This window comes from Centropristis striata, chromosome 18 (assembly GCF_030273125.1).
Source record: "Centropristis striata isolate RG_2023a ecotype Rhode Island chromosome 18, C.striata_1.0, whole genome shotgun sequence".
Classification (NCBI taxonomy): Eukaryota; Metazoa; Chordata; class Actinopteri; order Perciformes; family Serranidae; genus Centropristis; species Centropristis striata.
In genome coordinates, this window is record NC_081534.1 from 24726524 (window position 1) to 24754115 (window position 27592).

A 27592-nucleotide genomic window follows, 5' to 3' on the forward strand; every position below is an offset into this window, starting at 1 on the left:
GCTGGTTTTCCTCCCCTGCTTGTCATTCATTGATTCAGTGGAGTTTCTTGGTGCTATAAGAAGAGGAGGGGCTCTTCCTCTCCAGTCTTGCACCTCACGCTGAGAGATATTCAGTTGCAAGGCTCCACACCAGTCAGTCTACCAATTAACCGCCTCTGACAGCGCGCCTGGCAGCGGCAGCAGGAATATCAGCCTCACACAGTATCTCTTTATTGTGGACGGCGAGAGGAGATGGTAGTGTGTTCCCGGTGCTGCAAGCTTCTTTTCCCGGAACGGACACTTCGCAACCCGGTGTGGTTTTAGGTGCACCGGGTGTCAGAGAGCAGCCCGCCTCACTGCGCACGGATTTCACTGGTTTTCTGCCATGCATCCGCATTGGGGGATTACGGGTCATACAGCCTGTGCTTGTTATTTAATTTTGCTTTGATGTGTGATCATTTCACCATGTATTTTCCTGATTTATCAGACATATTCACAGACAAAAGATCTGGTTGCTGGCAGCTGTACGCACTGCCTACCTGTGTCACATCTTCATTCACATCTCTGCTTGCAAGCTTGTAGGGTTTTAGTCTTCCTTTTTTTTTTTTTTTGCAAGGCATCACACAGAAATGCCTCTCCAAGGCTGGCTGCTGACATACCGCCAGCCGTCCTAAACCACCGTCAGGATCGACATGGATAGTGGGAGCCGGGCTGAGACGGTCGGGGACGGTGCAGCCAATTTCACAGCAGCCCACCTCTGGCTGGATCTCCTGAACGCCTCGAGCCCGCCGACAAGCTGGGACAGCAGTCCACCTGCCGGCTCGGTGACCGGGCTGGAGGAGCAGCAGCGCCTCATCCGAGAGCAAGCCTACCGGGACTTCACCACCACCATCCAGGTCTTCATCCTCATAGGTTCGCTGCTCGGTAAGTCACTTCATACGAACACGCATATGGTGACAGAAAGGCCCCCCAAACCACCTCCTGCAGACATGAAAACCTCACTCATCTGTCTTGTGGATTTGTAGCTTCACGTTTTTCATGATCCTCAACAGTTTTCTGAATGTAGGTCAGGGGTGTCTTACACCATTTATGCAAGACTAATTAAAATATATGCAACAACAAAGTACCCTTCAAGAAGTGGCCCAATCATCAGCCCAAAAGACTTGAATGTGAAGCAGCAGAATGGTTTCTTCTGTACCAAAATGTGAAAAGATGTTCATTGTCACATTGTAGTGATAGGTACAAGAGTAAAAACAGTCAAACTATAGAGTTGTGTAAAATGTGAAGTGTATAAGGAGTAATGCTAACCAGTGCCTAAATAGTATATACGTTAAGTAAATAAATAAACTTAAACAGACTAAAATGCAATATTAATACACAGAAGATATTGACAGTGAAAGTGATATTGCACATGAGTTGACATGATAATGAAATAGAATTTGATTATATGCATTTTTAGTCATCTTTCTTTTCTTGCATGTAGGTCTTGCATCTAAGATATATGCTGTACATACATTACTGAAAAGAGTGAGCGAAAATTTGGGAAAGCAATCAGCTTTAAAGAGCAAAAATCTGTGAAAATGTATCCAGTGACAGAAACAAGATGATTTTTTTCTGTATTCAAATTTGCTGTCATTTCCCATTCAAACCACTGGTTGGTGCATAATGAACAAACAATGCATCTATTTCAACCTCCTTATAGCTTTACTAAAGACTTATACAGTGCTAATGAAAATATTCAATTCAAAATGCAATCACTGTAACTTAAAAGCCATTTAAACTTGGAAAACGCCCTTTTCCAAACTATTTACATGTGAGTGCAGTTTTCAGACTTTACTGCACATCAGTGTGAGATAAAAGTATCACTCCTGGCGTGATGCAGGACACGGTGTGCTCATTTACCCGACTTTTTCCTCGACAGGTGGTAACGCTCCCTTTGATAATGCTTACATGATTCAGGCTGTACCCGGTCAGACTCGCTGTGCACACATCCTCCACACTTCCATCATAATGAACTCTACTTCCTTCTGTTCCTCTTATAACCATATAGCTGTCGTTTTCTTTAGAGTTGTGTTCTCTGACTACATGTCTGTTTGACTCTCATTAGTAAGTTTGCAGCTAACTTTAATACTGGATATTAAAGGGGCAGTTCTCTCAAAATCAAAAACACATATTTTCTGTTCTTACCTGCAGTGCTATTTATCAATCTGGATTGTTTAGTTTTGAGTTGCAGAGAAGGAGATATCAGCTGTAGAGATGTTTACCTCCTCTTGATTATAATATAACTAGGTGGCACTACTTGTGGCACCCAAAGCACCAAATAAATACATTTTGTCAAACTCAATAGTATGTCTCTTTCCAGAAAGCATGAACAGGATACTCAACATAATCCACAGACCTTGTTGTGAGCAGATTAATGTAGGAACTAGTTTATTTTCTGATGAACTACGCCACCATCTGTACTGTGCTAGCGCAACTGAGCATTAAAGTTCAGCTGAGGTGGACACCATTAATGTTTACATCTTGCACTATCACAAGCACAAACCTTTCTTCTATGAGTAGATAAAAGCTTCCTTTTGAGCCGTGATAGGGTTAGCGGAGTAATTCAATTAAAAGAAAATAGTTCCTACAGCAACATCTTAAACTGCTTTACAACAAGGTCTGTGGATTATCTTGAGTAGCCGGGTCATGATTTCTGGGGAAAATAAACATTATTTACTGCTGAGTTGTTGATGTGTTTATTTTATTTGGTTTTTTTTTTTAGCACTACAAGCTATGTGTTTCTGTTTCAATCACCACCACACCTTTGTTAGCACTTATCATTACACTACTCACCATAGCTTTTATATAATGTTGTATAATCTGTATTTATATTTTTCATTTTTTCAACTACTACATTTTTTCTCCTGTAATTCATATTCGCACCTCTTGCTTCTGTTTTTGCCGCCGTGACAAGGGATTTTCCCTGTTGAGGGATCAATAAAGTATAATCTAATCTAATGTACAGTTTAATTCCATTATATTAGAGAAAAGGCAGATATCTCCAACTCTCAGCAACTCACACCAAAACAATCTAGATTGATAAATGGCACTAAAGGTCAGAGGAAGAATGTGTTTTTTTATTTTTTATTTTGGGATGAACTGTCCCCTTTAAACACCAGCATTACATTAATATGTTATTTAAGGCATACATGATGCAACCATGGATTTAAAAGGTGCATTTGGTGACATTTTTCATTCCAGTGAATGTTTAGTTTGCCAAAGAAATGTTGGTCGTGGTGGTGGTGACACTTGACAGGTGTTAGTCACCTGTTTCACTAAAAAATTGGCAAATAATAGTAGCAATGACTTACCGTTCACATTTTGAGCTTCTTTAAGGCTCAATCTGTCCTGGCTCTGTGACAGATATTCCTCCGTGTGCCAGTTGAAAGCACCGGCATCTGATGATGATGGAAGTGAGGGAGGAGGGAGCTGTGTGAATTGATGGACCGCACCAACACATCACGCAGTTTGACATCCCCTCCATCTTATCAGCAGCCAAATAACATAATCCTCCTGCCGAAAAGCAGCGCCGCATATGAATGTGCTATTTGTCACGAATGTGGCCGTGACATTCTGTTTCCACACTCAGCCATGATTGCGAGAGCTGTTTGGGAAAGTATGGACTCAAATAGTTCGCCATGATGAAATATGGTGAAACTAACTCCAAGATGGGCAGAAAAAAAGGCCAAGTGAGTTCTCCTCTGACTCAGTAACAGCTCCTGCTGTGCAGTGCAGTGTTGCAGGGTCAGGGAAGCATGACAGGACTGGCTGCATGATGTTGCCTTTTGACTGCATGGCTTAAAACGCCTACTTTTCCTCTGTATTTTATGTGTATGGCTTGGTGAACATATTTTTATGAACCCAAAAATGTACCAGGAAAAAAATCCAGCATGTTACTCTTTAAAGGAGCTGCTGTCTTAAAGGTCAGACTCAGACAAAAGATCTGCACGCTGCATTAAACTACCAGCAGAGAAGCAAAGTTCAATCAGTCACAAAGCAGAACAAGCAATGTATAGACAGAAATACATTCATGACTCAGGTGGTTGTCAATCTGCTGCTAAATCGGAGCAATCCGAGCAGAGCTGAACATTGTGTTTTCATTCTGCAAATAGAAACATAAACATCCGTTTTATGTAGGCATGTATTAACGCTCCTGTTATGGTCGTTTTTTCAAAGACAGCAATAACCCAGGGCACGTTTTATTGTCTTAAAGTGACAGAAATGAAAAAATCCCAATAAAGATTGCTTATATTTAATTAATAACTCCATTACTAACCATTTCTATCAATATTTAGTGCAATGGTGTTCTTTACTTCTCAAAGATCATGGTTCAATGAGTATAATTCACTGACTTTTTCATAAAAAAATATATTAAAACTTTTTTATGTACATTGGAAAGACTTGCATATGAAATGCAATGGAAATATAGTTGCCAACTATCAATATTTTATTAAAATATTATAATTATTGCAATACAAATAAAACTTTTAGTTAAATGAATAATGAAATCAATTGCTTTTTTAATCTGCTATATTGTGCTGAGTTGAGATGTTTTATTTTAGTTTTCATTAAATATTGTAATTTAATTAAAATTACAGGGCAGTGGGGGTTTTTAGGGGGGGAAAGTAGGTCAACGGTAGATACCATATAGAAGTGATGTACATCATTTGAAAGCTGGGAACCTGAAGATTAATTTGAGACTGTGTGTCAAGATGCTCTAGTCTTAAATCTTAATTAATAATCAGTAAATTTGAAGTTTCGTTGTATGGGAATGTTATTTTCAGGAGACAGGGTTTCTCCAGCATCAAGAAAGACACTTCAGCAGAAAGAATAATATACTGATTAAGTCTATATAAAACATAAACAGATATAATGATGATTAAGATAATAATAATTTCCCTTTACTAAATAACTAATTGTCTTAGGAGAGTAAACATAAAGACTTTTCTGTGTGTGACTATTGATAATGGAAAGAAAAAGTATTGTTGCTGAATACATCAAAGATCAAATGCATCAAATACCTGAAACAACTTTAAGAGTCACGATTCAAACCCCCTATTGTTAGGCTGATTTGAGAGTTGTTTCTTTCCATTGATACAGCAAAAAGAAGAATACAATATCAAAGCATTTTCATCATCAGGGAACTCTCGACCTGACCATGAATACATGAATAACCCAGAGAGCAAAACAATGAATAATAAAGCTGATGATGGTCCACGGGGCTGTCTTTGAGGTTTAAAAAAATGTGTGTTCTCGACTTTTTACAATATCAAACAGGTTATTGTAGCATGATAAAAGCCAGGGCAAATCATCAGACAACACTTATTATCATATTTTGATTCCATCATGGAGGCACTTTTGTCGTCCTGATGTGGCAGTGTGATTACATTTCTTTCCATCTCCAAATGGAAATCTCTTCCCGTGGCTGAAAAAAGCCTGTAATTTTCTTGCACTTAATGTCTGAAACATGAAATCATGTTTGATACATGATGTATCAGAATGAAAAGAAGCACCATTTATGTCCTTCGAACTTCTGTTCCCTCTCTGTGCCACATTGAGTTGTATGGAGGTGAAGAAAAAATGTGACCTCATGTAACACAAACTGCACATAAAAGGACTCGTGCAACTGCAGTTTTGTCAGTTTGTGCAGTTTGCATTGGTGTTAACCCCATTTAAGTTAGTCTTACCCCATTCATTTTACTTTTCTGTTTATGCCATAGACTGTATATAAATAATGGACGCAGTCAGCGTGACGTCACTCATTGGTTTGTGGACTGCCTGTTTGAGGCATCGAGTTCAGCGTTTCACTCCTCGCCATCTTGCTTTACGTATGTCGCCATCTTTGGACAGACCATATTTGGACTGTGGAGGAGCGAGAGGGATCTGATCACTGACTACAGCCTCTCTACACCTCAACCTGACTGAGAGAAGCCGCTGCTAATTCATGTTAGCATTAACTTGGATGTTCATTTTGGCTAGCAAAAAACAAAAACAAAATGTACTTATGTATGAAAAATTGAATAGCGTTTGGTCTGTTAGTCCAACCAAACGCTGAACAAGACATTTTTGATGAACAAAACATTCAAATAAACTGTCATTAAGTGAAAATACAGTGTGAAAGGGTCAAAGTTATTAGACCAAACCGGTAAACGTCCTTTTAAAAAAAAAAATATTATGCGTTGTTACGCATTGCTTTACTTCTTCTGATGAAGGCTCGCCTTGTTAGTGACCTGTCAATCAACGGTAGCCACGCCCCAAATCATACTATTCTTTAAATTCTATTTTCTTCCAAATAGGGCCATTATTAGACCTATTAACATCAAATTGTCTTGGAAGAATATATTTTTACTAGCGATCGGGACCATAGTGTCCTAAAAAAATTTCTGAGGTAATCAATCAAGTGAGAGGTCGTCTCATTGTGTATTGGAAAGATAGGACCCAAATGCTTCTGCAACCTTTGTCAGCACCTCCTGTTGGACATTTTTACTAGAATGCAGTTTTAGAATGCACTCCCTGGTTTGCCTCACTGCTCAGACCCGGAGGTTGCCGCTTGGTTTATACACAGGTAAAGAAACACGATGCAACAGGCTAATTAATGAGGTTTTGAGGCTTTGACAGGAGCCTAGGCTAGCTGTCTCCTCTGTACTTAAAGGGGTAGTTCAGAATTGTTGAAGTGGGGTCATATAATCCATTTACCCATAATCAGTTTAGAGTACGTGCATGGAAGCTAAACAATGTACTGCTGTGGATGGGGGCGGTAATTAAATACATTTTAGCCAATCAATATCACTTTAAGTGTAACCTGTCACTTATGCTTCTTCCAAGCCACCAGGCCCTATTGACAAAAACACTACTTCTACCTCACGGAACAAAGGAGTTGCTGATCTACCGCTGCCTCTATTAGTTGGTGTCTTTGTGTTATTGAGTGACTTTGGTGTTTTAAAATGGTTTGTTCGATTGAGGCATCAGTAGATCAGCAAGGAAAAACCTGCAAGGTAAAATAACAGTTTTTTTTCAAAGGAGTCTGGTGACTTTGAAGAGAGCATAGCTGAATATACTTGGATTACCTTGCTGCCAGACAGCCCTGTGTAAATTTGCACAGGGGGAACTGAAGCTGTTATCTATCCTTCTTCAAAGCCACCAGACTCCTTTGACAAAAACAGCAATTTTACAGTCACAGAACATGGGAGTTGCTGATCGACCAATCTATCTATCTTGTCTGTATCAGTTGGTTTGTTTGTGTTATTGTGTGAATTTGGTGTTTAAAATGGTTTGTTCAGATTCACCAAAGTCACATAATAGCACAAGAAAGAACTGAGCAATTGAGGCATTAATAGATCAGCAAGTTAAAACTTGCAAGGCAAAATTACTGTTTTTGTCAAAGGAGTCTGGTGACTTTGAAGAGAACATAGCTGAATATAACGGCTTCAATTGCCCATTGAAAAGGGCTGTCTGACAGCAAGATAGTGTGATTAAATTTATATGATTTCTTTATTTTCATGTCATATATGCAAAGTGTACGTTATATTTTGAATAGTTTAACTGCTTTACCTCGATGTCGGACAGCCCTGTTTAAGTTTATACAGGGGGAACTGAAGCTGTTATCTATGCTTCTTCAAAGCCACCAGACTCCATTGACAAAAACAGTAATTTTACGTCACAGAACACAAGAGTTGCTGGTCTACCGTTGCCTCTATCAGTTGGTTTCTTTGTATTATTGTGTAAATTTGGTGTTTTAAATGGTTTGTTCGGATTCACCAAAGCCACACAATAACATAATAAAAAACTGAACAATTGAGGCAGCGATATATAAGCAAGCTAAAACCTGCAAGAAGTCTGCTGACTTTGAAAAGAGCAGAGCTGGATATAACGACTTCAGTTCCCTGTTGGAAAGGGCTGCCTGACAGCAAGGTAATGTAATGAAATGAATATGATTTCGTGTACACTATATTTTGAATATTTTAACTGCTTTACCGGGCTGTCAGACAGAACTGTTTAAGGTTACATGGGGGAACTGAATCTGTTATCTATTCTTCTTCAAAGCCACCAGACTCCATTGACAAAAACAGTAATTCTGCTTCACAGAACAAAGGAGTTGCTCATCTACCGCTACCTCTATCAGTTGGTTTGTTAGTGTTATCGTGTGAATTTAGTGTTTTGAATGGTTTGTTAAGATTCACCAAAGTCACACAATAACACAAACAACCTAGGTAAAAACCTAAACCTGCAAGGTAAAAATTCTATTTTAGTCAAAGGAGTCTGGTGACTTTGAAGAGAGCATAGCTGGATATAAATCAGCTTCAGTTCTCTGTTGGACAAGGCTGTCTGACAGTAAGGTAATGTGATGAAATGTATTTGATTTCTTTATTTTCATGTCATGCACAAAAAGTGGCCAACACTTGTGTTTACAAGAGATCCATAATACACTGAGTTGTCAGGCATTTATCTCCCAAGCTTAATAAATAAAATCTGCTACACAAAACACTCCCTTCCTGGAGCACGACTCAGGTTTTTCAAAGTCGTCCAGCCACACTTAAATTGATATTGATTTTTAGATTTTTTTTTTCCTCTCCAAACTGAGGGCATGCCAGCTGCCATCTACTGTGGATAACACACTGACTGTGGATAAGTACCTCATACAACCTCACTTCAAAAAATCCAAACTATCCATTTAACCTTCCTGTTATGTTTATTTGTCAGGAACAGCAATAATGTTCATGGGTCAATTTGACCCGGGGCATGTTTAATTATCCAAAAGTGCCAGAAACCAGAAAATTCCAATAAACACTGTTTATATTTCATTAATAACTCCTTTACTAACAATTTCAATCAATATTTAGTGCAATGATGTTCTTTATCTCTCATAAATCATGGTTCAACAAGGATAATTCACTCGTTTTTCATAAAAAATGCATGTTAAAACTTTTTTTTAATGTACATTGGAAAGGCCTACACATAAATACAATAGTTTTACATGACTTTCATTTTTTTTAAAAATACATATTTTACAGTTTTAATTTCTTTCTTTTTTGTGAAAAATAGTTTTAACAATTTTTTTTTAGATTTTTAAACTTTAAAATGGGTCAATTTGACCATGTAGGGCATACAGATCTTATCATTAACTGAAATAAAGCAAAAACATTTAATCCCAAAATGTCAAAATAATTCTTATTCATAAGCAGATGATTATCAGTATTTCTAGATTCAGCACAGATCAGATTTTGACTGTAAATCTGATTAACCAGCCCTGCTAATATGACTGATTGTAATCTCGTCTTCCATTAATTACAGCATGTATGTGGATATCTGGCTCTCTGTTCCTCTGTTGGTAACCATTCATAAATAAGTCTCTCATTGAAACTAAAGTCACGATAACACAGAGGATGTGCAACTAAAGGCGTTAATCATGTTAATGATGTTTCACACGTTGAATTTTAACAGCTAATGTTACTATATTTAGACACCTGGATGTTTCACTGATACCAGCACATTATTAACACCAATCCAAAAGGTGTGTGTGAAGCAGACAAACAAAGCCTTTTTTCCCAAAACACATGTAGTTGCACTGCCATTTGTTAAGTGGAAAAAGCATCATGTTTAGTGTTTGCGCTGTCTCCTGATTGGCTGCTCTGAGTGTGGTTGCCAAGGTGTTCCTCAAGTGGCAGGTGAGTATTTCAGGCGCTAAAGGACAAAGTGATTTTTACAGACAATGCCGGCTCTGATTATAAAAGAGTGGAGGCCACACTTTTGTCTGCATGAAAGCACTTTATTACAAGGACATTTTTATTAGTTAGTTACAGTTTTGTGAAGCACTTTCTTACGCTGGACTGAAAAACTGCTGCACAAATAAACCTTTGTTTTTATAGACGTTGTCAAAAAGCACTTCTTACTTATGTAATGTTGTAATGACTTGTCACCACAGTGGCATATAGGGTTATCAGAAAGAAAAATGGTATAATGTATCAGTGGTGAAATGTAACTAAGTACTTATTTCTGTTTTATGTAACTTTATACTTCTAATCCACTTCATTTTAAGGCAATATTGTACTTTTTACTCCACTACATTTAGCTGCCTTCTTTAGTTAATTTTCAGGTCGAGATTTAACATAAAAACATGATGCATTTTAATTTGAGTTTTTTTTCTTGTGAATTTGTGATTTTTTTTCATAAATTTGATTTTTTTTCTTGTGAATTTGTGAGGTTTTTTCTCAGAAAATTCGTGAGATTTTTCTTGTAAATTTCAGATTTTTCAGAGTTTTTTTCATAAATTTTAATGAGAAGTACTTTCACTTTTGATAATTTACGTACATTTTGATGCTGATACTTTTGTACTTATATGTAAGTTTTGAATGCAGGATTTAAAAAAAAATTGACATAACCACATAACAGTATATTTAGTAGTTAAAGTAGTTGTAAAAAAAACCTCTAAAAATTAAAACACTGCTTACATAAATGCATCAATACAAAATCTCTAATAATATATTTAGAAAATAAATATTTAACAATCTATGTGGGGCCATTCTGCATAACAAGTACTTTTACTTTCGTTACTTAAAGTACATTTTGATGCTGATACTTTTGTTCTTTTACTTCAGTAAGTTTTGAATGCAGGACTTTTACTTGTAGTGGAGTAATTTCACAGTGTGGTATTAGTACTTTTACATAAGTAAGAGATTTGAATACTTCTTTCATCATCTGCATAATAAAGAGTAATATATAATGACAAGTCTCATACAAACCATGACTTGTTAATTAGTATTTGAAAGAAATGAACACGCTCCCTGTTTTCTGGGTGTGAAATGTTTAGGTGTGTTTTTATGTTAAATACTGTTGAAACTGTGATCCCACATTCAGTATATCACTTTTTTTTCCACCGCTGTGAAGGTGTGACATCACAGCTGTACTCAACTTAGACTCTCACTTGCACTCGGCTCCTTTCGAGGGCTGTTTTTGTACTAATATCACCTCCAGTGATTTGTTAATACTGGAAGTTATCACTTCGGTTCGCTTTTTTATGAGATATCTCACCAGCTGTTGGACAGATTTAATACAGACAGTTTCATGTTAACAACAGCTGGAATGTTAGAATCTTGGACTTGAGTCGGCTGAAGTCATTTTTCTGATGACGTTCAACTTGACTTGACAGAAAATATATGACTTGAGACTGAGACTTTGACATGATGACTCGAAATTCAGTTTAAATGATTTCTCAATTATTTTAAAATGTTCAATGTTGTTGATGTTGAGGTTCCAATGTTTCCTGTTACAACAACATCAAACTTTGTTCGTCAGTTGAAGACTCATTCAGATCAGTCTGAGTGTCTGTGAGGGCTCATTTAAGCTAATGGGACATTGATAAATTTAATTAGAAACATAACATACTTACAAAAGTATGTTATGCACCCCATCACTCCACTGCAAGTAAAAGTCCTACATTCAAAACTTACAACTGTTTTATTATGATTAATGCATTTATATAAGCAGCTTTTTAACTACTTAATATACTGTTATGAAGTTTACTTTAAAAAAATTGTTATCACTTAACTGTTCATGTTTTTATGTTAGATCTCGACCTGAAAAGTAACTAAAGCTGTCAACTAAATGTAGTGGAGTACAAAGTACAATATTTGCCTCAAAATACAGAAAATACATAGAAATACTCAAGTTAAGTACAAGTACCTCAAAATTGTACCTCAGTAAATTAACTTAATTACATTCCACCAATGATATGTGCAGCAGTTTTTCAGTCCAGTACCAGTACCTCAAAATTGTACTCATGTGCAGTACTTGAGTAAATGTATTTGATTGCATTCCACCACTGCACAGATATTGTAGATATTGCATGTTATCTGGGGTTTTGCAGAGTGGTCTGATATTGAAATTCTAGTCTGAAAATAGTGACTTTTTCTGACAAAGACCTCTACTGACAAATGCAAATTATGACCTTCAAACACTGAAAAAGCACAAATGAAAGTGGCGTGATGTTGTTTTAACAATATAAAACCTGAAGTACGGAGGTCAATCGTGATGCAAAACATGCTTGACACAGAAGCCCGCTGATTCCTATGATATTCCTGATAACCATGACTACAATCTGTCCCATGCAAATATGTGTAACAGACCCATTTGTGCTGGTTTTGAAAGGGAACTGAAAGACAATGTTGACAATAGGAGTGCTGATCAGAAAAGGCTAATTGGCTCATTTTGTGAGGCGGTAACAAAGCAGCTGTTTTGTCGTTTTGTCTGGAGGACGTGCTGCATTGTCCTTATTTCTCCCCTTCTTTTGAAAAAAAAAAAAAAGGTTATTATCTCCACATGTAAGAATCTGGATATATATGCTGCTTTTATGTAATGGTGCATTATAAACAACAAAAGTATTTGTGCTAAATTCATTATCCAGCATGAGTCAGCTTCACAGGATGCAGAGGCTGAGCGGTAATTACAGCTGCATTAGGGTTTCCCCGAAATACTCCTCCTGTGTGCCGCTCTGAAATCCTGCACAGTTAGAAAAAAGCACACCATGTTCCCCTGAAAACAGCTTCTTTCGGCTCCACCTAAAACCTCTCAGGCCAAATTTCCTCAACCGAATCCAACGTAATTGTCCTTATATCTAACGTTGCTTTTATAGCTTTTATCTTTTATTAGCTGTAGCTGTGAGCACATCTTCCAGCCCGCAATTGACAGTGAGTGCTTGTTTCTATGTCTTCAACATTTACACACATCAGAAACAAATCACCTGGTGATGCAATAACAGCGTTTTCCTCCTCAGCAGAGAACATCTTGCTCTGTCTCTGACAATGAGAGCACAGCTAACACTCTGTGGGTAATTACGTTTGGAGGGGCTGGTACCACACGTGTCCCTGTGCGACCTGACATCAGTCAGTGCACCGCAGGGAATATAAGGTTCACCTTTTTTAAATCTAATTAACAACCATTACTGTCTCATTGCTCCATATTATGGAGGGATCTCACCCTGCCTGCACCTGCTCATCACTCTGTTGAGGTTTAATTGATTTATTCAGCATGCAAAGAGCTCTTACATTTCATCTGCAGTAGTTTATAGTTGAAGGTGAAATATTGTTGATTACTTTTGTTATTACATTTCTTACAGACTTCACGAAACGACAATTTAAGAATAATCCTTGTTTGTATTTTTTAACCCTCTGGAGTCTCCAAAAGCGCCAAAGCATGGCTTCTTCATCACATCCAGACATAAAAACAAAGCAGACCAAAAAAAGACACAAAATGACCAAAAAATACACTAAATAACTAAAAAAGACACAACAACAGACACAAAATGACCACAAAAGACACAAAAAGACACAGATGACAAAAAAAGACACAAAATGACCAAAAAAGACACAAAATAACTAAAATGACACAACAGACACAACATTACCAAAAAAAGACACAAAATGACAAAAAGAAGACAAAATAACTAAAAAAGACACAACAGACACAACATTACCAAAAAGACACAAAAAGACACAAATGACCAAAAAAGACACATAGTGACTTACAAAGACACAAAAAGACATGAAAAGGATTCAAAAATGGGCAAAATAGCCCAAGACTCCATAGAGTTAATACAGGTGCATCTCAATACATTAGAATATGATGGAAAAGTCAATTTCAAGTCAAATAGTTCAAGTCAAATAACCCCAACCAAGTATTGAGTGCATATAGATGGACAGAGGCCAACATTTCCATATTTAACATACTTTTAAAATTTGGTCTTTTGTAATATACACATTTTTTTGAGACACTGAATTTTAGGTCTTCATTAAATGTAAGCCATAATCATTATAATTAGAATAAATTAAATAAATTAAGACATGAAATGTTTCATTCTGTGTGTAATGGATCTATATAATGTGGCATTTCCACTTTTTGAATTGAATGCCTGACATAAATAAACTTTTCTATGATATTCTAATTTATTGAGATGCACCTGTTTATATTTACACTGGATTTGAAGACCGTTGGAAGGCTTTTTTAATTTAGTGATAACTGAAATATCTCTGTGCCATCAGGTCTTTACATGCTCTCCCTCATGTTTTTTTCACCATAATGTACTCCGCTATTATTTTAAAGATACAGTGTGTAAGATTCAGAGGCATCTAGCAGTGAAGTTGCAGCTTGCAACTCTGTAGAAAAACCTCCAGAGGCCTTCAGGTCGGCAAGGCAAGGCAAGTTTATTTGTATAGCTCCTTTCAACAACAAGACAATTCAAAGTGCTTTACATAAAACATTAAAAGCATTGGAAAGAGACATATATAAAATAGCATTCAAATATAAAATTTTAAAATTGAAAACGAGCAGATAATATTATTTAAGGAAAGAAATATCAAATATTAAAGGAATATATATGTCAGTGGCAAACAGAAAAGTCTTCAGTCTTTTTTAATTTAAAAGAGTTGAGAGTTGCAGCAGACCTTCTAGGAGTTTGTTCCAGATATGTTGTGCATAAAAACAGAACGCTACCTCCATGTTTAGTTCTGACTCTGGATAGAAACACATCGCTGCAACATGACATGCCACTCTCTTTAGGAAAGGCTCGTTCTAAGCTACACAAAACAGGATTGAAAAAAACAAAACAAGGAACTTAGGCTACATTCAGATTTTGAGCCTCTTTTGGCCTAGTTTGAGGTGACTGTACACTAATGAGAACAAAATATGCACATTATATTCAATTGCTGCCAACTGATCCCCCTAAATCCTACACACTGTGTCCAAACCATGCTGTGTTTCTTGCTGAAATAAGATCACAATAATTGACAATATAAGTTAGAAGGATATAAACCGACCTCTGCCAAGCCCATGCCCTATCTCGCACTGTTAATGAAACTGAAAAATACTTTTCTATATTTGTGATTCAGATCCACTCCAAAAATCAGTTGGTTCTTCCTTGGTCATGAAAACTGGGCCAGTATTTTTTTTAATAATCTTCATAACAAAAACAAACCTAACCTCCTTGGCAGAGGAGACAACGTCCCTTTGCAACAAGCAGAAAGAAAATGAGGTTTTTTTTTCTTTAGCAAATAATTATTTCCCAAATGTGACTTCCCCTGAATTTCTGAATAGTTTGTTGTTGCACTGAACATTAATTATTATTGCCTTCCGTTGAGGCATACAAACTGAAATGAGTTTTGGCCTTAAAAATGCACCAATTTACAAGTTAATTGAAAGATGCTGCAAGATGAAGAGCAGAAACAATTAATATATTATGTCGTTTTACACAGTTAAAGCTTTTAGTCCTACTCCTTGGTTTATGCAGTCCTTTTACTTTAATTGTTTTAATCACAGTCTGTGCTGGATGGACGAGAGGAAGACATGGCAATTAAATCATCAATCATCTGCTAACTCACATAGATTAGACAGAGAGTCGCTTCTTTTCATACCAATGGATGATTTAGGGTCTCCAAGCGACTCAACTATTTTGTTTCTGGACAGTGTGAGGAAAATAACAGACTAAGAGGAACTTAAACTATACAAGAGAGTTCGGAGAATCAAACTTTATGAATATTTTAGTTGTTAAAGGATCCGTTTACACCAAAGTATGGAGACATTTCCTCCAATTTTGAAGGGTTTCATATATTTGAGAAAATGTAGATTCTGGGCCTATTACACAGTTTTTTTATGAGTAAAAATTGAATAAAACTAAAGAATCAACCCCAGAATGCTAACCTTTTAGGATGTATTTTATTACATGCATAATATTTTGTACATATAAACATCTAAGCCATACTTCCCTTATTTAATGAAAGTGAAACAGCAGTCTAAACTGGTCTAAAAATATCTTTTGTTGCCTGCCATCATACCAGATTACTAAAACTCTGTCCAATAAAAAGGATACTTTTGAGGTTATTTAAGTTGTTTAAAGCTTTTAGTGTAAGGCATGTCGAGTGAAAACAAAAAAGAGGAAAAAAAAAAAAATGAACTTGAAAACATAAAGATGCAACATGAAGATAATCTGTGTGTTGGATATTATTCTAAATCTCTGCATATCTTCCCCCTCTCCACAGGAAATGCCACGGTGTTGTGGTGCACCTGCTGCACCAACGTCTTTAAAACCGTGACCAACCGGTTCATCAAGAACCTGGCGTGCTCGGGCATCTGCGCCGGCCTGGTGTGCGTGCCCTTCGACGTGGCCCTGGGAGCCAGCCCTCGCTGCTGCTGGTGGCTTCACACTCTGGTGCTCTGCAAGGCCATCAAGTTCCTCCATAAGCTGTTCTGCTCCGTCACTGTGCTCAGCTTCAGCGCCATCGCACTCGACAGGTCAGTACAGAAAACACAAAATACTCACTAATGCATGGGGAGCCACGGGAATGAGTTCTTAAATTGGCATGATAGCACCCTGGGGTCTCTCCTTTCAAACTCAATGAGGGTTTTAAATGGGTTTGTGGTTAGATGCCTGAAAAAGGTCGGTGGTGTCGTGGCAATTTTGACAACTGCACTAAGTTAATGGGTGAGCTGGCCAAACACAAAGCACTCAATACTCTGTTCAGCAAGTTTTATTAGCACATTCGTATTCCATACACCGCACAATCCCGAATGGCTCTTTTACAATACAACAAAGCCCCATACACCGCTCGACTTATAACTGTTGCACTTTTCAGCATTGGCTCTTCAGCAAGACTCAATGTGGCCCTATCTTCCTGCCCTATACATTACATCAGGACAGAGCCCCCTGATCTACATGTTCCCCTCAATCATGGTGTTATCAGAGTTAAGGCTCTAGTGAGTTCCCACAAGGCCTTGTGTCTTGAATATCAAGTAGGTCGCCGCCTACGTCTTGTACCACCAAGCCAGGAAGTACCAAATTTCCTTCACAGTGGTTAACACAAGCTGAAGAGATGTATTTGTTTTGTTGTACAACATAAAATACATTAATAGAATAGATTAGATTAGGTAATACTTTATTGATCCCTAAAACGGGGAAATGTACTTGTCACAGCAGGAAAAACAGAACCAAAAGGTGACAATATAAACAGTAGTAGTTTGAATGAAAAATGAAAATTATAACTATGTATCAAGATTATATAAAAGCTACAATTCTACAATGTCATTTAGCAGACGCTTTGATCCAAAGCGACATACAAATGAGAGTAATACAACACAAGCAAGGATGAAGTCAATAAACATAGCAGAGTAAGTGCCGTGGGTTAAGTTTGAGTCCATTAGGACACAAGTGCTTTTAGGTCGGTGAGCGGTCAGTGCGATACTTACCGTTGTCATCAGTGTAGGTCAAGAGTGAAGGTGTTCAGTAAAGAGTTGGGTCCTCAGTCTCTTCTTAAAGATTGAGAAGGACTCAGCAGAACGGATGGAGTTTGGAAGTTCATTCCACAACCGGGGCACTACAGAGGAGAAGAGTCTGGTTTGAGACGCAGAGGCCTTCAGCTTTGTTTATTTTGTTAATAAATGTTTCTTTTTTTGTTTAAATTAAGACTTGTGTAACATTTGTTATCATTGTGTCATTTTTATCATGTAAATGGAGGGAAAAAGGCAATATCGGCTTCAAGAATCGGACCAAAAAAATCGTCAGCACATATCGGGGATCGGTTAAGACTTTGTTAACGAGATCAAAATACAGAATCCTGTCACAAATTTTGCTCCTTTCAAAATAAAACAATACGCAGTTCATCCAGCCTAAAACTAGTTCACATCAACATTACGTCTTGACCACGGCCATCAGATCTTCAATCAATCAATCGATCAAAGGGTCTCAGAGTGTTGGAGACATGGACGAGGAGAGTCGGATTGTTGAAGTGGAACAGCATACATTTATGACATAACACATTCTTTCTATAAGGATAGATGGTCAGATCAACCGATCTTCCACGTCGGAGAAGCAAAGTAAGCTGTTTGTTGTTGTTTACCTTATACACAGTTTATCACGGGATCTCGCGGTGTCCCGTACGTTCAGGATTATCGCGTGTTCTCGTTATCTCGCGTGTATACAGCTGGCTCGCTACTGCCGTTACGTGCCCGGTGGGAACTGACGCCGGGCAGAGGACGGAGCAAACCCGCGGCGGAGCCGTTCCGTGCCTGGTGGAAATCCCCAGTAACGTTGACGTGTGGGAGAGCGCACGCACGGACCGTATAGCCGTGTTTCGACTACCACCGGGAAAGTCTCATGCAACATCCTCTCAAATGTCCGCTCACTCTGCGTGTCTCCACAAGAAGTTAGCCCCCAGAGCGATTTAGAGACTTTAGAGGTGACATATCGCAGTCGCTAACTGTGCACAGCAAATGATCATAAACAAAGCAGCGTGGCTAATTATTATGCACAGTGTCTCCGCTGATCATAAACATAGTGATCGTGAATTAACGGTACGCGCTAACTGCGCACAGAGTGTCCGGTGCTTGTTGTAAACAAACGCTAAGTGAACATCTCCTGCAGCAGCAGCACATACACACTGTACTGCTACAGAGCAAACTGTGGCTCTTCTTAACGAGCCGGCCTTTGGCTCGTTAGCGGCTCGTTAAAAAGAGTAAGAAGGAGTCGCTGTATTTGTCTCTAGTCACTTTCTTGAAAAATAGTAATGACGTGGGTCTAAAGCACGCTCGCCGTGTCTTCGAGTCTTCTTCTCCGGCAGGCTATACGCTATCCACCGTAATGCTGCCCTCCCCGGTCATATCCAGATCTAACTAACTAAGGGTTTTTGGTGGGTTTTTTTTTTTTTTTTATAAATATGATTAAAAAAAAAAAAACACCAGAAAAAATCCCGAGCCGGATTTCCGGCACCGTCCGGAGGTCTTCAAGCCCTGATACTTTTTGATGCTGTTACACTGGAACTTTCCCCGTTGTGGGGCTAATAAAAGGAATATCGTATATTATCTTATCTTATCTCATCTCATCTTAAGTGGCTAAATGAGACTACAGTGGTTGTTGGGACATTAAACGCCATCGCGCTGGACACGGACAGAAACTCTCTCACTAGTCCGCCTCACAGCCTCTAGTCGTATTCTTCAAGATTCAAGAGCCAATATTTCCTTCATTGTCATTGCATTAAAAAAATATACAATGACATTTACGTGTGCTTCTCATATATAAGGTGCCTAAAAAAGACATTCTGACATTACGCACATGTAATAAACTAAAAGATAAAATGGCGATGGATGCAAATGATGTGTTATTGTCCATTTAGGGTATGTATTGCTGTGGGAAAGAAACTGTTCTTTTGTCTGTTTTTCCATGATTTGTGTGAGCTGTCGCGTTTTCCTAAAGGCAGCAGGGCAAACAGGTGGTGGCCCAGGTGGTAAGAGTCTTTGATGATGGCTGAAGCTCTGCCCAGGTAGTGTGTGCTGGCGATCTGCTCCAAAGATGGAAGAGGGCAGCCAAAGATCCTGCCTGCAGTGTTTATCACCCTCTGTAGGGCCTTCTTCTCTGCTGCAGAACAGGCAGCACACCATTTTAGTGCTCTAACAATCTCCTGTAGATTGTAGATTAGGTTAATAAACTATTTATTAGGCTACGGTTTCGCAAACTTGTGAAATAAGGTTGGTTAGCTTGTCGTAAACTCCCTGAAGCTAACCGTAGTGATGATGAAGTCATGAGGCCGTGGGGTAGTTAGCTTTTTACTTCTGTCGGCTGCATTAACGCTTCAAACATCGTAAAAGTGGTGTTCATTTGTAAGGATTGTCTTGCTGAACAAAAGGCGTAAACATCAGAAAGGTGTGTTTATTTTCCTCAATGATCCAAAATCCAATGCAAAAATCCCACAGGAGAATTCTCAATGGACCCCATGGAGATGCTACTTCCAGGTTGGCCTACAAAAATACGTAATTTCTCTATACTCATAGTTAAATTAGACAGGTGCTATGGTTTCTCTAGTCAGAGATAACTGTGGTGAGCATTTGGAATTACAAAACAAGTAAAAGGAGATTTTAGAGTAGAACAAGAATAATTTTTTTGGTTTTTCAGCTCTGCAGCCAGAACCACTGACTTTGAAATATGTGTTTCTGAAAAAGGCCAGCGAGGACCTCCCACTCACTTTTTTAGCAACTTGAGAGAAGTGGATGATTCAAATTGATTCTCTGATCAGTTCATCAATACGTTGCTTGTCCGAGTCAGCTGGAGTTCTTCTCTGGCTGACTTGGAAGAACAAACGTTCAGCTGCTGCTCAAGTGGAGCGTCTCTGGAGGATTGTTTTTGTTGTTGTAAAAAAGAAGAAAGAAGAAAAGTCTTTTTCAATCTCCATCAACACCCTGTGGCGTGGACGGGCGGGGGTGGGGGGCGGCGGCGGTCGATGGAGCATGTGTACTCCATGCTGAGCGGCCGTGTCCCGGGCCTCCCTGCAGCGCTGAAAGCTGCAGCCAAAAGAAGCCTGAGATGGCTGCTGCTACCCACATATGCTCACACACACACACACACACACACACACACACACATTACTTACCGGAAGCTAGTTCACGCAGTCTCTCTTTTTGCTTTTAATAGTTCTACTAACACTTTTGCTACTCCTATTGCCTCTACTCACTATCTAAAATCTGTTTTGAAAGACACTAGTCGTGATTCCGTCAATGAATTCCTACACACATTTTGAAGACTTGCATGAGCTTGATGGAAACTCCAAATTATGTTATGTATTTTCCATCTTTCCGGCCTCACATTGATCCCGTCTCTAACAGTCTCACCACTTTAACGCCTCTGTTACTACCTCCAAAGGCAGTACAGAAGGCGAAACGTAAATATCTCTGCTTGAAACGAGATTCAACATGAAAAACATGATCAATTTACAGTGAGTAGACATTTTATTAAATTAAACCACATAACAGTATATTTAGTGAAAAAGTAAAAGAAGTGGCTTGAGAAAATGAACTGCTGCTTACATAATTGCATCAATAAGAATAATCTAATAATATATTTGAAATGTATTTGACAACCTGAGCGGGTTCATTTATTTATACTTTTGATAATTTTGATGCTGATACTTTTGTACTTTTACTTCAGAAAGTTATGAATGCAGGACTTTAACTTGCAGTGGAGTAATCTCACATTGTAGTATTAGTACTTTTACTTAAGTAAGGTCTCTGAATACTTTTTCCACCACTGACTAGGGGGACGTGTCATGTCGTCCATCTTTATATGCGGTCTTTTAACTGAACTTTTGTATTTGCGTGCAGTGGTGGATAGTAACAAGCAGTCTTTTGCAGGTAATTTTTTGCCAAAGTTAAAAGTTGTGATGGAAACCTTTCTAACATGTTTGTACCATTGACTTCTTTCTTAACTGTCTGCAAACCTTTCCTCATTCTCAGGCCTACTAACATATAATTGGCTATAAACCTGAAAAAATACTTTATATGGCTCTCATCCTTGCATTTCCATATTTTTTCCCCACATTTTGAAAGATATGCAAAATATTGCAGTAATACCTCCCATACTACACTTTGCACTCAGTTATCATAAATTAAAACCCCTGCTGTTTGCATGTTCTTAATATTTAATTCATAAAACCAGCATGTATTAAAATCCTTCAGTTTCCTGCAGCTGAATCAGATAAGATATTCTGCACCTGCAAAAAAAAGTTTATATTGGATGACTGCAGTATATTTTACAGGTTTTTACACTATTTAGCATCATTCTGCATCATTTGAAATGCAGGCTCATCACCACACCGACTACAGTGTTTGGACTTTAATTTATTTTTAATGTCGATTGCAGTCAGATGGCGTGTTGTTGCAGCCTCGCCTCAGCCTCGGTTTCACTGCAACAAAGATTATTTTGCCTCCATAGCAACTAATACAGTCAGAATGCGATCAAATGAATGAATTATTTATTCTCAAGGAGGCTGTGTGTGTACAGGCGGGTTGAGACTGCAGCAGTTAACGGCTCCTGCACACACACACACACACACACACACACACACACACACACACACACACACACACACACAGTGATACAGTAGCATGTAACGATGAAGAGACAATCGAGGGAAATAAGCGAGTCCTTCACGCGGTTTATTTTGTTTATTATTAAGGGACGACAACAGGATGAGAGACCATCTACATATTATTATCTGTGAGCCGGTTTCAGGAGATCTAGTTATGTGTTTGTGGGTGTGCATGATTTCAACTTCTGCATCAGGTAATAACACCGCAGAAAGAAAATCCTTTCATCCCATTTAAATAAAATTATGTTAAATATGCACACTTTAGCTTTTCCACTCTATTTCATAATCAGCTTACATGGTTTTATGGCTGCAGTCATTTTCGGGGTTATAGCAGCATTTTAGAAGCCCAATTCAGTCGAGCACGGCACTATTATAAAAGATGATTTTGTTATTTTTATTTTTTTTGGGGGTGGGATTGACAAATTAGGTTGATATAAGCACACAAATGAGCTACTATTTGATACAAAATGGGAAATTTGCTACATAATTGTTCATTTTTCCACCCAATTTTTTCCTGTTTGAAGTATTTTACGGACGTATTATGATTTTTTATAGAGAAATAAAGTGACAAATTATATTAATGAGCTCTTGTAATACTACAGTGACAGCATACATGTGTTAAGGGCAGCAGGGTACAGTTTTCAGACAAAAAAACAGCTGCACCTCTTTCCTTTTTGTCAGTTTTTCTGCTTATATAATAGGTGCATTTATACTGCCTTTTCAGCAAAACCACTTGAAGCCCTGTTTCAGTGAGAGGGTCAGGCTTTCAGTTTTACTCAACTTACATGATTAACTACGCGCTCACTAAAAATAGTGGAAATGTATTTTCAGCGCAGGATATTTCAGCTTCTGTCATGGATGGTAGGTATTTAAGTGCACTTTGAATTCACACTGTTTATTCATCCATATAAATGATCTAATTAGAGGTTATAATAAGCCCATATTGTTTGATGGGTGGGACTCAGAAAGAAGGATTACTGATTGAGGCGGCGAATTATGGACTATGATTCCGATTAGAGAATCAGGGCACTGGGTCAGAGAGATCTGATTTGTCTTTTTTAATAAAGGTTGTTGGACTTCAACATCATTGTACAACATATGTATGTATGTATGTATGTATGTATGTGTGGGTGTGTGTGTGTCGTCTGAAAATATATTTTAAAAAAGTAATTAAAATGTATTAGAAATATGCTCAGAATATTATTCAACAGTTAAATCAGAATAGTCACGTCTAAATAAACTGCTATATGATTTAAAGTTCACCAGTCATATTCATCACTTATGTACAAACTGCTACTTAAGCAAAATACAACAACTGAAAGGTAATATAAGTGGTGGAGGAAACTGTATAATTTCCAACATAATGTTAACAGAGGCAACACATGCTTAATAGCATTGGAGCCTTACATATCAAAGTAACCACAGTAAATAATTCAACAGTTCAACCTCCTTATTAGCAATAAACTTGGTCACAATCACAACATTAACTGAGTTGCAATATTGGTGCTAGCAAATGAAATAAATGGTAAATGGACTGCACTTACATAGCGCTTTTATCCAAATTGCTTTACACTACAGACTGCGCTCATTCACCCGTTCACACATACATTCATACTGGTGGCAGAGGCTACCAGGGCACACTGCCACCATCGGGAATTCATTTATACACCAATGACCACAGCATCGGGAGCCTTTTGGGGTTCAGTATCTTGCCCAAGGATACTTTGACATGTAGGCTGCCATGGTCAGGGATCGAACCACCGATTTTCCAACCAATTGGGTGACCAATCTTTCCCAACTGGGCCACAGCCGCCCGTTGAATGATGAAATACTCATCATTAAGCCATCACAGGCATCCAAACTTAGCTGCAGTGCTAACAAGAGGCAGAGCTAACAACTACTTGGCCACAGGCTATTTTGCTAACTCAAATTCACACAAAATACTTCCATGTAACACAAACTGAAATAAATGATCAAAATATCCATGACTAAGAAGTAGAAAGCACTTACATTCCTCAAGAACGCACACATGGTATAAGAAACACACAGAAAGTTCATGCAGCTTCACAGTCTGCTCACTAGCTGGTCTGCTGCTCATCAGAGTGGTTGGGCATGTCCTGAACTGTCCGGGCCGCGTTACTGCCTTTCACCAGTAGATGGCCTGTTGGGCTTTTTCACACATATGTTCGTATTTATGCTAAAATAATTGTCTTCCTGTGTCCAGATACTACTCCGTGCTGTATCCGCTGGAGAGGAAGATCTCAGACGCAAGATCCCGAGATCTTGTCATCTATATCTGGGTCCACGCGACGGTGGCGAGCCTCCCTGTTTTCGCTGTGACCAACGTGACGGATGTGTACGTCACCTCGTCCTGCTCCGACGACCACGCCCGCTCCCTGGGCCACATGGTCTACGTGCTGATCTACAACGTCACCACGTTGATCCTCCCACTTGCTCTGGTCTTCCTCTTCATGCTGCTGATCCGCAGAGCTCTCAGCGCCAGCCAGAAGAAGAAGGTGATAATCGCGGCGCTGCGGACTCCCCAGAACAGCATCTCCATCCCGTACGTGTCCCAGAGAGAGGCCGAGCTGCACGCCACTCTGCTGGCTGTGGTGCTGGCGTTCTCAGCCTGCAGTGCCCCCTATGGAGCCTTAGTAGTTTATCGCACCATTTTGGCGGACACAACCCAAGAGCTGCCCATCGCGCTGTATCTGACGGCTCTCTGGCTGCCCAAAGTGTCCCTGCTCACAAACCCGGTCTTGTTTCTGACCGTTAACCGATCAGCGCGTCACAGCTGGCTGGACCTGCTGGCGAGGATTCACAGACGATACAGCCGGCGTAACGTGGTCAGCACCGGGGGGCTGGCCTCTTTAGGGGCAGAGGTCGGGATCGGGGAGCCGGTGGGGCTGGAGACGGCCGGGCGCTCTGGGAGCCAGCTCCTGGAGATGTTTAACATCGGGCAGCAACAGATCTTCAGGCCCTCGGAGGAGGAAGGTGAAGAAGAGGAGGTGGAGAACGAGGTCCCGTCTCAAGCATCAGCGGGCTGCTCTGGACCCAAAGAGGACCTCAAGGGTGGGTCGAGACTGGGGAGCCTCAGGGGCGAGGTGATCACCAAAAAGGACCCTCTGCAGGGGACGGGGGGCGGGCTAGTCATCACCAAAGACTGCCCTCCATCAATCATAGCACCCCGGGCCTCTCCGGTCCACACGTGTGCTTACGCCTCTTCGTCTCAGGTGGCACCAGCGACACCAGCAACACCGATAGAAGCTGAGGACTCCACGCAGTTTGGGTTTGGACCCTTCGAGCTGCCACCCCAGTGGTTACCAGAAACCAGGAACAGCAAGAAGAGGCTGCTGCCTCCGCTGGGGAACACACCCGAGGAGCTGATCCAGACCAAGCTGCCAAGGCCGCGGCCCGAACGGAGAATCAGCAGGAACAACAAGGTCAGCACCATCCCCACTGTGGACCCCTGAACAGTCCCTGCTGGCCTCTGATCTGCAACACTGGACACAACTCATCACAGGGACGGCCTCCTGGGTCGGTCAGTCCTTGGCAGATTATTGATGCGTTGAGCTGCTTGGTGAGAGGTTTACTTTCTACTGGTTGAAACCATAGAAATAGAATAAGACTAGAATGGACAGTCCCATTCAAATCACAGCAGGATGGTCAGAGAAACATTTTTTGTGTGAATTTTTGCCTTGGTAACCCGTTGTAGCAGGCTAATCTCTCTATAAACTTATAGAAGTTCAAACAAACTCGTGGCAAGTTGCAAAATCACTGTGGGAAGGTTTTGCACTGGCGACCTAACAAGCAGTGGAGCTGAATGAAGTGTGAAGAGCTAGCTGCTAAAGTAGTGAAATAGTACATTGCTAGTGACAACTTTGTTCGGCTCATTTCCTGTAACCAGTGTAGCATCAAAGCATGGTGGAAACAGCACGCTAGCTAACTAACCAGCCGTCGCAAGTTAGCTGTCGTCTTCCTTTGGAACTTTGAGAAGAAAGCAAACCAATTGAGTAGAAATAGCATTTCTTTTGAATGAAACATTCAGCTTTCAAACATTTAAATAGAACAAATAAAAAGTCAGAACTGTAAGAGTTATACATAAGGTGAAAAGGTGTAGGAAGGTGGTATATATCACTAATTCTACTAATTTTAGTTTTATTGCTGAGGGACCTCCCAAACGCAGCATTGCTGAGTTCTGACTTCTTGACTTTCAAAGTTGTCACATGGATGTGCTGTTCACTCGACACAACATGTTGTAATGTGACTGGCCACCAACAGACACAGTCACATGCTGCACGATCTTTCACCAGGAGGAATCACTGATGAGTATTTGTGTGATGAGCAGTCTGTGGGGGGTGTGGGTTGACCTGTAGGTTGGGTGGGTTTGAGCTAATTACAAAATATCAATGGTTTGAGCGGGCGGGACAAAAAGAGACAAAGCAGCTTTCTGAATAAATTTACTACAGAAGCATTGTGTACAATTATCTCTTTATCTGCCCATCTTCCCTTTCTCTCATTTCTCTCTCTCAAACAGAAAAAACACTCATTCTCTTAATTTAGTCTCTCTTAAAAACACACCCCATCACCACTACGATGCTCAATATCTCTTCTTTCAACCCGTGTGCTGTCATTGGCTATAGATCCCAGACAGATCTAGATATGTTTCCTGCTAGATATCTGGGTAGTGTCTGCGAGGCATCGGTGAGCACCTGCTCTTTGAACAGGTGACACATGCCAATCGTTACTCACATGAGCTGCCAAGAGCCAAAGCTGATTTGCTTGTGATCTGGGGCTTTTTTTGGGTGAGCTCCAAAAGCTGTCAGCGATGGGAAAAATCAGGGCGAAAACCATATAGTTCGACCTACCTATAAAGGAGGGGGGGGCTCTCTCTCGATCTCCACTGACTTTGTATTGAAAGAAGGAGCCTCCTTGACAGTGGAGCAAAAAATCTGGCTGGCAAAAAAACTTGAAAAATGGAGAAAAGCTGTTGTGTGGTGAAATGCACTACCAACACGTTAAAAAATCTAGAACTAAGTTTTTAAAATCATACGGACTGAAAAACTGAACTTTTAAGTGGACAAAAGTTGATATTAGCTAACAGTAGCTTGCTAACAGCCAACTTGTCCTTTCTGGTAGACATAAAGTGCTAAAATAATAAAATTATATGTTCAAATTTCATAGTTTTAGCTAGAAACACTCATGGTTGTCTTAGTTAACATTAAATATACCGAGCGCAGTTTTCCCCATTGTCACTGCTGATGTATCAAGTCTGTTTCCACTTTTGTCCTCTTAAAAGTTTAAAAAAAGGTTTATTAAAAGGAGTTCTGGATTTTTGTAACCTGTTGGTAGTACATTCTACCACACAGCAGCTTTTGACCATTTTTCAGTTTTTGGTAGTGGACGAAACTGTCAAGAAGGCTCTGTCTTTCAATACAAAGTAGAGAGATGGTTTGTTTAAATGTACTTTACGGGAAAGGATTAGGGGCAGGTAGAAGAAAAAAATAAATCATTATTATGTTTGAGAGAAAAAGTCGAACTGACAAGAATAAAGTCAGAATACAATGTTGAGAAAAAGTTTACTTTATACTTGTTATTTCAACTTTTTTCTGGAAATCGTATTTCAACCTTATTCTCATCTCAACTTTATTCTTGTCATTTCGACTTTATTCTCA

The 27592-nt window shown here is 39.3% G+C and overlaps 1 protein-coding gene across 1 annotated transcript; it reads left to right on the plus strand.

Annotated features, from left to right (window-relative positions):
• The first annotated feature begins 231 nt into the window (after positions 1-231).
• gpr176 (G protein-coupled receptor 176) lies at positions 232-26575 on the plus strand. The gene is made up of 3 exons (XM_059356579.1): positions 232-903; positions 16047-16299; positions 24142-26575. The coding sequence occupies exons 1-3, from the start codon at positions 672-674 to the stop codon at positions 25388-25390; spliced, it is 1734 nt and encodes a 577-aa protein (XP_059212562.1). The 5' UTR covers positions 232-671; the 3' UTR covers positions 25391-26575.
• Positions 26576-27592: the final 1017 nt, after the last annotated feature.

Coding starts and splice junctions, on each gene's coding strand:
- gpr176 (XM_059356579.1), top strand. CDS start 672: ATGGATAGTGGGAGCCGGGCTGAGACGGTCGGGGACGGTGCAGCCAAT. Junction 904..16,046: donor CCTCATAGGTTCGCTGCTCG/GTAAGTCACTTC, acceptor CCCTCTCCACAG/GAAATGCCACGGTGTTGTGG. Junction 16,300..24,141: donor AGCGCCATCGCACTCGACAG/GTCAGTACAGAA, acceptor TCCTGTGTCCAG/ATACTACTCCGTGCTGTATC.